At 42.9% G+C, this 13188-nt stretch overlaps 1 protein-coding gene across 2 annotated transcripts in view; it reads right to left on the reverse strand.

Annotated features, from left to right (window-relative positions):
* The window catches only part of UBXN2B (UBX domain protein 2B), a 31375-nt gene extending 18620 nt beyond the window's left edge, over nucleotides 1-12755 (reverse strand). For both annotated transcript variants that reach the window (XM_074985772.1, XM_074985773.1), the window contains exons 1-5: nucleotides 12592-12755; nucleotides 10097-10191; nucleotides 6188-6271; nucleotides 3296-3461; nucleotides 2861-2947 (exon numbers count right to left, since the gene is read on the reverse strand). In XM_074985772.1, the coding sequence (XP_074841873.1) occupies nucleotides 2861-2947; nucleotides 3296-3461; nucleotides 6188-6271; nucleotides 10097-10191; nucleotides 12592-12705 (546 nt within the window). In that variant the 5' untranslated portion in view covers nucleotides 12706-12755. The remainder of the gene's footprint in view (nucleotides 1-2860; nucleotides 2948-3295; nucleotides 3462-6187; nucleotides 6272-10096; nucleotides 10192-12591) is intronic.
* Between the last annotated feature and the right edge of the window lie 433 nt (nucleotides 12756-13188).

Below are 13188 nucleotides of genomic sequence, written 5' to 3' on the forward strand. Positions count from 1 at the left end.
GTATGAGATAAGAGACAACAGGTAGGTAGAGGCAGACAGACTGAGGAATATGAGGAAACAATGAGACATAGTGGCCAGCATGAGAGGCTGTATTCTGAGCCCAACGTGAAGCCTAACCATTGTCAAGAATTTGTAAGCCTCGGGGCAAAGGAGAATTTTGAAGAACAATTCAAAATAAGTTAATGTGTTTGTTTTGTAGATGCTTACCAGGGAGATTATCCAAGGCACAATGAGCAGCCAGCATGAAAGAAAGCATGAAGGTACTTGTTTGCAAACTGAGTAAGTGTGTGATAGATGCTAGCATCATGGACTTACTTGAGGTAGGAGCCAACCAGTGTTCCCTGTAAGCTGAAGGTTGGATGATCACCCAGGAGAGATTCAGGTGCTGCTGAGGTCCCACAGACAGCAGCATGTGTTTCTATGGTGGTGTACATCTGCATATGCCTAGATGCACATAATATTTATTCCACCCACCGACAGAAAATGTTAAGAGGGAACACTGGAGCAACCTTTCAATAATGAATGAGAGATGACAGGTTCCATGGGGAATAGTCATAACAGGCCTTGAAAGTGTAGACAAATACTTTATTTTAATTACAATAGAGAAGAATGGAGCCAGTGATACAAGAACGGATACAAGAGAAAGGTTACATGGTCAAAGGGACAAGTAGGAAAATATCTTTGTTGAAACATTCTTCAGGGGAAATAAGCTAAGCAAGATCGGATTTCTAAAGGCCAGAGAATGGATGTTTAAGCATTTATACATCACTAATCCATTATGTGATGCTTTACAAAACATGAAAAAATGACATTCCTGCCCAGAAGAGCCTGCAATCTAACAAAGAAAAGGAAAATGAGGAAAATGCCTGGGCAAATTGCATAGTTTATTTCGAGTCACTTTCAAAACAGGCTATTTCAGCATATGGTGCTGTCTAAATGGCACCACATGTCAAAAATAAGTGCTATATTGAAGCATCCCTCACTTCTCCTGAAACGAGGAGTACAAGGATGCTGTTACTTCAAAAAATATGGGCGTGTTGCATAGACGTGGACTAGTCTATGCTGTGTAGACACAGCCTAATAGACCATGGAAGTCTGACTACTGGACACCAAAAGTTCTGTAGTGTGATTTGATTTACTGCTGTTTCATAGAAATGGTTTCAAACAGCAGTACAGCAAAGCACACTACAGAACGGTTAGTATGCAGTAGCAGGATCCATACGTGGACTTGATGTGCAACAGGTAATGTGCTATTCATTCACGTACTGATTTGCCACACACTAAGTTCCTATAAGGACAAGCCCTTAAAAAAGAAGAAATGACAGAACTTACATAGTTATGGTGGGGAAAGAACAGGAGAAGTCAAAAATGACACCACGTTTGCATATATGAAAGTGTAGTGGAGTTGACAAAGGTGTTAGAGAAGAGAAGAAAATGAAGACATTTAGGAGAAAAGATCTGGGTCTGAGGGAATGAGTTTGAGATAGCAGTAGAACATTGACATAAGTGTGACAAACATAGTTGAAGACGTGGACAAAGAGACGAAGATTAGAGGCAGAGAATTAGATTTACAAAGTAACTTGCCTAGAGATGAGAGAGCCACATTATTTCAGCTGTCTTGAGCATAGAAGACAAAGCGGAGATGACCTATCACCGGACCTTGGATTACACCAGAAAGATGCTTTTGTATTAATTTAGTTTTACTGGTGATATTAAAGCGTACCATCTAATAGCACAATCAGAAACAACTCTTTTATTCTACTTAATTTGTCATATTGAGCCCAGCACATTCACAGGTATAGCTGAGAGCTCAGTTTGGTTGTCAGAATACTTATTATTGGTGATGATGCATGAAATGGAAGGAACCCTATTTGACTCTCACTGCGCAAATACCCACAGCTGACAGGAAAATGCGTACCTTTAACTATAAACTGACACGAAAATAACTGCGTTACAACAATACAGAATACTATGATGCCACTTTTATAAAGTAACTTTAGTTTAATAAAGTAGAACTATTCTACTTGTTTGCTCTTCAGCCTAAATTAGATTTAAAATTAGTCAAACTATATTTAAATTTTCTTACTACACAATATCAGCTTTAAAAGGATTTTATCTAACTCATGAGTATTTCAGTAGCCCATTACTAAACACAAGTATCAGAGGGGTAGCCGTGTTAGTCTGGATCTGTAGCAGCAACGAAGGGTCCTGTGGCACCTTATAGACTAACAGAAAAGTTTAGAGCATGAGCTTTCGTGAGTTAACTCACTTCTTCAGATGCGAAGCATCTGAAGAAGTGAGTTAACTCACGAAAGCTCATGCTCTAAACTTTTCTGTTAGTCTATAAGGTGCCACAGGACCCTTTGTTGTTACTAAACACAGTCACTCTTCTATTTCACAGGGAATAAAGACAATACACACAATTACAAATTATGAATTGTTGCAAGATGCTTAATAGGGTTAAATCAACACAATTAATGCCTACAGAGTCGCAATATATGGTATGCACCTCCTTACAAAATTAAGCTTTTAATTCCAAAGGAGAACTTTGCAACTCAGATTATGGTCAGAGAGGACTCACAACAATACAACCCTTTTTTTGCACAACACTGTGCCAAGTCAGTTAGCTTCTCTGCAAAAATCTCCGTCCCCTACCTACAGAGCTTATGTACTTCCTAATCTATATATGTTTGTTCACGTAGACAATTTGGCGTTATGAAATTATTTCTAAAATCTGCTTACATGGCTCCATAGCATCTACTGTTATATAAGAACATTATTTTGACAACTTGAGCTTGAAAGCATTACTAACTGGTGCTCAGGATAGGTAGCACTATTTCCTGCTAAACATTTTACTTACATCTTGCCCATTCTGATTTTCTCCATATATATATTCAGAGCGCTTCAGTGATGAGTCACCCAGTCTGTATCCACCACCTGAGAATGACTGATAAAAAAGAAAGTTAATTAAAAAAAATTAGACAGTTGGAATAGATACATGACACAATTTACAAAGATATTTAATGAGGTGCAAGGATATAAATTAACATGTCAACAAGCCTGTTTCTTTGGTTAACACTAACGCACAATGTTCTAATTGATATGCCTTCTAATTAACAAATTAGGTTGTTAGAAATTATAACCACACCAAGCAGCCAGTGTACTGTGAAACTTTAAGATTGGAAATTGAACACTTTCAAACATACGTAATATAATTCACAAGTTAATAAGCCATTTAAGCAAAAATAACTATAAGTCATTTGTTTTTTTACCAAACTACTTTTGCTATACTTACTTTAGCTTTACTAAAATCACCTGAGGCTCTTGCAGCTTCATCCAATGGAACTGCCCCATGTTCTTTCGCCTCTTTGAAAAGTTCATCAACAATTTTACTGGGATTCTTATTATTAGAAGGCCCAACAATCTGTAGTCCACTATATTCTGAGTCACCTGAGTAAAATCTTTAAATAATATTGTTCATGAGTGACAAGCTTTCTGAAGTAATTGATGGACACCCACTATTAAATTAAAAAACAACAAAAAACCTCTTAATTTTGATCACAGAAACACCCCATCCAGTTTTGGCTTTCCCAATAAATAAAGCACTGTTGAAAGAATTGTTACACTAATGTACCTACAAAGGTATAGTTTGGGATGGCCTTAGAGGTTAGGAAGCATGGTTATATGTTGTAGCAAACACACTCCTGACACAGATGTGGCTTTCTGCCAGTCACTGGAAAGAATAAGCTCCATTGGGATGTTCTCTGCATAAGACTACGGTTGGTCTGATCAAAATATAGATGTACAATTAACACTGCCTTTGCAGAACTAACATACACCTGTTTGAGAGAACAGCTTAAAAACAGAACCAAAATCAGATCTTAGGCTTCGTGCTCAATTTTAGTCATATTTCTAATAGTAGCAGTTCTTTTAAAACAACTTTAATTTACGCTCAGAGGCATTAGAGTCTGCAGTAACTTCAGTGAAAGTCATGCATAAAACCAACAAGAGTAAACATTGAGTTTCCTATTTAAAATAAAAAGCTTCATCCCACTTTTAACCTATAATCTGAATCTTTCTGAACTGTAGATTTCCATTCATAATGTTCGTTTTATGTGTAATATTTATTTTTAAAATCCCTGCAATATATTGCATTTGACAATCCATAATACACACACCAACTTTATACTTAAACTGTTAGCAGTAAGTTATTAACTTGCCATTGTATGAGATATATTTCACCGAGTGCATTATTTAGTAATTTTATCATCTGTAATCAGACATTAGATATATGTTTGATAGTAAAATTAAAAGGCTAGAAGTGCTAAGGCTAATATGTGCTTAGACAACATGGTGATGGTACTGTGCAAAGCATTTACGTAAATACAACATACTGCAAAGCTGTAGCTGTAGCATTTCTGTTCTCTTTGGTCTAACTTTAAACATTTAATAAAATGCTGAGTCCTTCTTATTCCCCAGGGGTATCCTGAGTGGCTACGTGTACACAAGAAGCTTTTCCCAGCAAAACTGGACTGTTGTCAGGAAAAACCATGGAGTATCTCCATGCAAAATGCACTTTGTCACCAGTTTCCTAACAAAACCAAGCAAATCCACTGGCAGCATTATACCTCTCCCCATTCAGGTATAATGCCTTTCTTGACAGTGTCGTGCTGACAGAATAGCCCTGTAGATGCTCCAGGCCCTTTTGTCAAGAGACAGGGCTTCTGGTTCACCAGGCAACCCTGTTTGCAGAGCTTCCGGTAACCCATTTTGTTGAGAGAGGGCCTGGCAGCCTGGCTGCTCTCTGTTGACAGAGCAGCTTGCTCTTTCCATCTGCTTGTACGTGTAGATGCAATTTGTCAACAGAAGTTTTGCCAGAAAATCCCTTCTGACAGTAACTTCTGTTGACAGACGCTTCTTGTGTAGACGTAGCCTTTAAGTACAGCAGGTACGGCGAGTGGATTCAGGATAAAACAAGTCTATTTGATGCCATTTTTATGGCTAAAGCTGATTCTCCTATCTTAACACGGATGTCTGTAAACTGAGAATGATGCAAGGAAGTAGAGATGATACTTCTACCAAGTTAATACTTAAACTGCTAGCAATAAGTTATTAAGTATCACTTTAATATTAAATACAACATTCACACAACTGAAGGTAAAAAGGATCACAATGATAAGGTGTGAAGTAAGAATGCAAACACAGAAGAGTGGCAGGAGCAAGATTCATTAGGAAAGAAGTTTTGAATTGTCAGACGTGGACTCTTCTCCAGAAAAATAACTCAGTATCCACCTATGCAAATCTATGAACCCAAGTTCAAGCTAATTTAATAAAAGTTAACTGAACATAGGCTATGTCTACAATAGCCCCAGAACTTTGAAAGGGGCATGATTATGAACCTAATCGAAAGATGCTAATGAGGTGCTGCCATGAATATGCAGCACCTCATTAGCATAATGGCAGCTGCAGCACTTCGAAAGTGCTGCTTTCGATCATGCACGGCTCATCTACATGAAGTCCTTTTCAAAAGAATACCATGTGCAAGAGTCATGCGCGATTGAAAGTGGCACTTTTGAAGTGCCGCGGCTGCTATTATGCTCATGAGGCGCTGCATATTCATGGCAGCGCCTCATTAGCATCTTTCAATTAGGTTCATTATCATGCCCCTTTTGAAGTTCTGAGGCTAGTGTAGACATAGCCTTAATGTATAGTAATGCTGAGGCAGAAAATAAGCATATTTGGAAGAACTACTAGAATATTTTTAATACTGCTACATCATATTCATTTCAATTCCAGAAATAAAACCTCAGAAATATATAATTATTTACAAAATATGTAACATACAAATTTGATTTAATTATAAAATTTATTTTCCTGAACTTGGCATGTGCATTATGGACTATCCACAGCAGTATTTTTCAGCATTGTTAAAAATAAATGTTATATGTAAAACAAACATTAAGAATGAAAGTTTACAGTTCAGAAAGATTCAAATTATAGGTTCAAATTGGGACTAAGCTTTTTATTTTAAATAGAAAAGGCTATCCTTCATATGTGATGTCATCATTTCCTTCTAATGAGTCACACAATAACCCTTCAGTTCCCACTTAGAGGAAAGGCTAAAAATAACACTATTTAATACTCTTCATAATTGTTATAGATACATAAACTTTTGTTTTTACAGTACCTTTGGTTTTCTTTGTCATCACTCATGCTTCTTTCTGGTTTTCTTAAGCTTCTGAAGGAGTCAATTTTTAGACTGCCAATATTTCTTAAAAAAAATTGATTAAAAATATTACCGATATATAAATACAAACTGCATAATTTATACAAGGCAACGAGTACTTCTGATTTTACGACTGCCCTATGTAAAATATTCAGGATTTTTTGTATACTTAAACAAAAAACAAAAATTAGAGTGAAAATAATGTCTCTCAACAGTTCTGACATAAGGGGCTCTAACAGTCTTTTCGATTCACTATATAAGTATTTGATAAAATAATTCTAAATAGCTAACAAATATGGCATTTCTATTACCATATGTTCTATTGGTCATAGTAAATAATTCCAAACACACTCATCCCTCACTATACAAGCAAAACTGGTTCCCAACTTCCTGCTTGTAGGTGAAAACTCACAAGAGAGACACTAAATTCCTATTAAAATAAATGGAAAAGTCTCTAATTGGTTCCAAGTGCTCCTAACGTGGGGAAGGAGTGGCAGCAGGTGGCACTGCTTTTGAAGGGTACGTTAACCTTGGGTTGGGGAGCGTTAAAGGCTGGGGGCAGTTTGGGGCCGTGAGTGGGAGGGAGGATTAAATTCTGATGGGGGGTTCAGACTGTGGGGCCATGGGGGAGGTACAGGCGGTAGGGGGGGGCCTGGCTGCAGGGCCTGCAAGGGGGTCTGGCTGCTGCAGTTTGGGGCAGTGCGGGGGGGGTGTCAGGCTGCAGGACCAAAGGTCCAGCAGAGGGGGTCTGGCTGCGGAGTCGGTTAGGCTGCTGTGGTACAGGCCTGTTCGGCCAGCGGGTGGGGGTTCTTTCTGCAGGGCCGGGTACGCTACCACTGCCGCAGTACGAGGCAGTGGAACCGGCAGGGGGGGTCTATCCACAGGGCCGGCAGCAGGGGTCTGGTTGTGGGGCTGATTATGCTGCTGCTGCTGCAGGGCCAACAGGAGAGTCTGCCATTGGGGCCAGTTAGGCTGCCATTGCTGCAGTATGGGGCAGTGGAGCCAGCAAGGGGTGTCTATCCGTGGGGCCATGGGGCCGGCAGGGGGGTCTGGCTGCAGGGCTGGTTACACTGCTGTTGCCACTGCCATGGGCCCGACAGGGGTGTCTGTCCACAAGGCCAGTTATGCTGCCATCGTACGGGGCTGCAGGGCCAGTAGGTGGTCAGGCCACGGGGCTGCGGGGGGGTTTAGGCTCTGGGGCTGGCGGGGGGTTTGGCTGCAGGGCTGGCGGGGGTCAGATTACCGGAGGTTGGAGCTACAGGAAGGCGGTTACACTCATATTAGCGGGGGGGAGTTCACTCGTTGAGTGAACTAGGGAAGGTATATGTGTCCCTCGTTTAAGCGAGTACTTGTAAATAAAGTACTTGTTTAACAAGGTATGAGTGTATTCACCTTCTCACAGGGAAGAATGAACAGCAGCTCATTTCAGGCCATACAACGATATCCTTATGCGTGCTGAATAACAATAGGTAAAATCTAGTGTGAATAAGGATTGCAGAATCCAGCCTTTAACCTTCAATTATATTTCAAAACGGTCTTTGTTGTATTTGAACCTGAAGTAGCACCTACCAGAATTATTATTATTTATTTGTATTACCAAAGTGCTAGGAGCCCTAATGATGTACCAGGGCCCCACTGTAATATATGCTGTACGCAGACTAAAAATGGTCAGTGTCCCTAAGGAGCTTACAAGCAGCAGTTTCCCTTACTCCAGGGGTGAACAAACTTTTTACATTGGAGCTCACTTTTCATCCCTGCAATTAGTAGGGGACCCCCAACCTGGAAGTGTTGTGCCGTGCCATGCTACCCCGGCAATGGCAGCGGCCGCAGAGGAAGCAGAGTAGCCTGGTGGGGCCTAATTACCCAATAAATTGTTTCATTAGCCTTTAAGATGCTACAGGAATGCTCGCTTTTTGTGACTGCCTATGTCAAAGTTGACAAATAAAGAAACCTAAATGACAAGACTGGAGCTGAACTGAGTTCTTTGAGAACTGAGTGGAAGAAGCCTCAGGGGAACCCCCAAAGTAGTACTGCTGTGACTTGGATCACCTCATCTGGACCAGGTGTGTAAGGGCTGCAATCTAGTACTAAGGGAGATGGCCTTGGCAGGGATTAAGGATCTCAGTATTTGAAAGTCAGTGTCAAGCTGGAAAAGTGGGTTAAATCTAAGGGTGGGCAGTATGGAATCCCCAGAGAAGTAGTAGAATGAAAATGGGACAGCGTGAAAAAGAAATTCCAGAGAGTTAGCATGTATTTAGTCTCTTACCAGCATGTAACAGAATCATAAAGTAGTTGGGAACACTTGCAGAATGAAGACTGCTCAATAAATAATTGCAGTAGTGCCTTGACTTACACCAGGGTTGTGGTTCCATGCACCCTTGCATAACTCAAATGTTGCCCAACTTGGGGGAGCCCCAGCAGAATGCGGCTGCGTCTACACATGCACACTACTTCGAAGTAGTGGCGCCAACTTCGAAATAGCGCCCGTCACGGCTACACGTGTTGGGCGCTATTTCAAAGTTGAAATCGACGTTAGGCGGCGAGACGTCGAAGTCGCTAACCCCATGAGGGGATGGGAATAGCGCCCTACTTTGAAGTTGAACGTTGAAGTAGGGCATGTGTAGACGATCCACGTCCCGCAACATCGAAATAGCGGGGTCCGCCATGGCGGCCATCAGCTGAGGGGTTGAGAGATGCTCTCTCTCCAGCCCCTGCGGGGCTCTATGGTCACCGTGTGTAGCAGCCCTTAGCCCAGGGCTTCTGGCTGCTGCTGCAGCAGCTGGGGATCCATGCTGCATGCACAGGGTCTGCAACCAGTTGTTGGCTCTGTGGATCTTGTGTTGTTTAGTGCAACTGTGTCTGGGAGGGGCCCTTTAAGGGAGCGGCTTGCTGTTGAGTCCGCCCTGTGACCCTGTCTGCAGCTGTTCCTGGCACCCTTATTTCAATGTGTGCTACTTTGGCGTGTAGACATTCCTTCGCAGCGCCTATTTCGATGTGGTGCTGCCCAACGTCGAAGCTGAACGTCGACATTGCCAGCCCTGGAGGACGTGTAGACGTTATTCATCGAAATAAGCTATTTCGATGTAGCGTGCACGTGTAGACGTAGCCTGCATGTTCTGCAGCCGGGGAAGCAGCAGGAGCACTGGAGCTCCTTTTGAAAGGTAAGTCCTGGGGTATGTGGTGGAGCTAGGGAGGGTTAAGCCTGGTGGTGGTCTGGGGCTGTGGGAGGGAGCCATGGAGTTAAGCCAGGGTGGGTTAGAGTTGCGAGGGGGGGCAAGGTTGTGGGGTTGAGCCGGAGCTGCATGGGAGGGAGGGCGGAGCATTGAACTGGGGAGGAGGGGGTTCAGTTAGAACCATGCGCAGGGGTGGTGAGCCAGGCCAGAGGGGTTTGAACGGGGGCTGCATAGAGAATGGTGGTGGTGAGCTGCAGCCATGAGTGGGTGGTGAGCTGGGCTGTGGGGGGTTTGAACAAGAGCCATGTGTGAGGGGTGGTAAGCCACAGCCATACACAGGTGGTGAGCGGGCTAGGGAGAGGTTGAACCATAGCTGCGCAGGGTGGTGGGGTGGGTGGGTGGAGAGGGATTTTGAGTTGTGCTTAACTCGCATTAATGTGAGTTAAGCGCAACTTGAACTTGCGCATTTCGAGGGTTTACTGTGTATACTACACATGCTTCCTAAGGAAGCACAGTGTACATGGTATTACAGGAAATCCCACTTAGCTCCTCTGTATTTTTGCATCTATTTAAACAGTAATGGACTATATCTCTTTGAGACTGAATTTCTGCATGTTGAAAAAAAGCAGAGTTTTAGCGAAATGAAACAGATATTACAGATGTCAAGTAAATAATCCTAATGTATAAAAACACTTACCTCTGAACAGGTACTCTTGAATTATTGACTGCTGATCTGTCAGAATGAGATAACTTGGTTTTAACTTCATCTTCATATAACCCAGCCAAGGCCAACTACAATAAACATCAAATTTTTACTAAGTCTATAATGCTAGATATATAATCTACATAAATAACAAGAGAACAAACACTGTATGCATTGTTTTAGAAGTTTTGGTTTCTTATTGATTTAGGAATATGAATAATATTCAGATTATTTCATAAAAATGTGTCCGGATAATTATACTCTGAAATAAACATATTTGTATTTATATATTAAAACAGGAGTCTGAATTATTTCATAAAGGCTACACTAGCAAAGAATGACAATATTTTTACACAGAAACATCTTTCAACATATTTAGAAAGTACTGACATTGTTTGAAAAGGTTTAAGATATTTTGTGATCACGTGAAACAACATGCCGCATTAATTTCAATAGGAGCGTTAGAGGACACAACAGTAAGAGCTTTTAATTCATATTTGTCAGTTCATCTATAACATGCTTACAACCATGATAAAGTGTGCCAATAATAAAAGCCCAATTTAGTAGTGCACTTTAACATATATTTGACTTCAGCAAGTGCTTAAATGCTTATACTCAAGTAATGTATAGTAATCTGTATTAAAAAGGCTTTCCAAGAACAGATCTAGAGATGCTGCCATTTTTCTGGAAGATTCAGGTTTGAGGTACTATGTGGAGCAACAGCACACAAGACATTTTGGTAGCTTGATGTCTACCCTTTTTAACAATGTTGTATTTGGTTTTTGTAATGTTAAGCTTTTTATTGTAAAACCACAGTTCTAAAACTTGAGTTTACTTTTTCTCTATGGATGGACTGGTGGTGATATTAATAACTTAGCACATGGTTGCAGGGATGTAATTCAACTATGGTGTGGCTTACAAACATACATTTAAATAAAAATGTCATTTCTCCTTGGAAAGACAAACTGCTTTAGAGTCAAAGTATTAATGCTGTAATAAGCACTATGGTGAAATGCTCAGTATCCAGAAAAGTAAACTAGTTGAAGAACTCAGGGCTATTAAGAAAACTGTACAGACTAGTGAGATTGCAACAGAATTTTTTAAAGACATCCACTGTCTCAAAGCTAATATCCATGCTACAGATATGTGCTAGTTAAAAATTAAACTATTCTTTCAGATAAATTTAACACTTTGGAAGACAATCTACTCTAAAAGCATGCTTAACTACAAGTCTGATCAGTCTGGCAGCCTGAAGATGAATGTAACTACTGTATGCTTCAGATAAAAATGCTAGTCTCAACAGACTGATTAACAATAATTAATGTGCAAATCTAATATTATTAAGTGGAAAGCAAAAACGAACATGACTGGTGAGCAATGTACTATCCTTGTGTGTCATTTATACAAAAAGAAACAATAACATTGCCTACATATTCACCATTCTTATATTTAATAGGTAAGAATATGTCTTCATTTATGGCATTGTGCAGGTACAGAATGACTGGCTAGTATGGGTATAAACAACAGCGTAGACAATGAAGTATGGTTGAATAGAGGAGAAGGACCTACACACCTGAACTCTAGCATATTTTCCCTACACAGCTGTTAACATGCCAAACTCATGATGCCCATATCTACATTCCTATTTTTCTTATTGTGGTGTCCTCTCTGCTGCTGGAGTCTCTGCTGGAGACTTTCACTGACGCACATAGCTACACACCATAGCAAGTGGAGTCACAGCCTATCCTTTATTGCTGCATTAAGTTGCATTGGAACATTTTTATAGTACAGGTGCTAAAAGCCAATGAACAAAACTGTAAACCCTTTATATGATAGAAATCACTTCCAGCTGTGACGTTAATGCACCCTCAGCACTCTTCCAGGATCCCTGACCACACATACCCTATTTACTCCCACAAGTCTGGGCAAGATCAGACATAGTTTTAAAGATTTGTATTTAGATGTATTTCATAGTTTTAAAGTTGGTGGAAAAAGGAGTGCTGAAAGAGAAATGGTTACAGATGAAACGATTTTACATAATTTTTTTTTGCAAGAAGCTGGTAGCAGCGACAGCCAAACACTCTGCAGGCACCCCTCCAGTGTGCACGTTTGAAAGCCAGGCTCATGGGTACAAGGGGATTCTTGCATTAAGCAGCTTTATTCGGGCCCCGCAAGAGCCGGCAGCCTCATCGAGTCTGGAGAGTAACAAAACGTAGGTCCTGGGAGAGAAAAGGTCTGACACAACGCCAGTCACCAGCCTCCACCTGGCGGATCACACCCAGTGTGACGCGTGGGCCCCGCGGAGGGCGGGGCGGGGAGGCCTAGGAGCAGGGTGCCAGGCGTGTGCACGGCGCAGCGGAGAGGCAGCCACCCCGCCCAGCGCCAGCGTTTAGCTTCCTCTACCCCAGCCCGTCCCGCCGGGACATTGCGCCCGCCCACCCCAGCCCTCCTCGCCCGGCAGCCGGACGGGGCTCAGCATCGCCCAGCACCTGTAAGTCCCGGGCCGAGGGCGGCCGAGCAGTAGCTCGGGGACCCGTGCCCCGCCGCGACCCGCCAGCCGCCGCCTCTTCCCGCTGGTTCGCGGCTCCCCCGCCGTCCGCCATCTTCAGGTACAGGGCGGGAGCCACTCCGCGCGGCCCGCCCCGGAGCAGCGCGCTGCAAGTCCGTGGCTGGGGGGAAGGGCCGCGGAGCACTTCCGGCGCCGGGCTGCCATGGCAACGGGAGGAGCGGCGGGACAGGACCAGAGCGACCCAGAGCCGCAGCCACGCCCCCTTCATTAGGCACGCCCCCATGCCTCAGCATGCGCGCGACCCCGAACCCGGCTCTCGTTTGTGTGAGCGTGCCCGGGGCGTGGGGCGGGAGAGCCGTTCTCGTGTGCGCGCCTGCCCTGCTCTTCACCCCCACCGCGCGCGACTGTCTGTCCTCCCCTTGTGAGCATCCTGCCCCCGAGTGCCTGTGCGCCCTGCTGTCCACGGGTGCGTGAGTGCGTTTGTGCACCGGCTGTGCACAGGTGACTCATGGTGGCATTGCGGAGGTGCACCCACTGCTCACCTGTGACTCCCGCCGGGATTGTAATTGCTAGCTGG

This window comes from Carettochelys insculpta, chromosome 2 (genome assembly GCF_033958435.1).
Source record: "Carettochelys insculpta isolate YL-2023 chromosome 2, ASM3395843v1, whole genome shotgun sequence".
In the NCBI taxonomy this organism is placed as follows: domain Eukaryota; kingdom Metazoa; phylum Chordata; order Testudines; family Carettochelyidae; genus Carettochelys; species Carettochelys insculpta.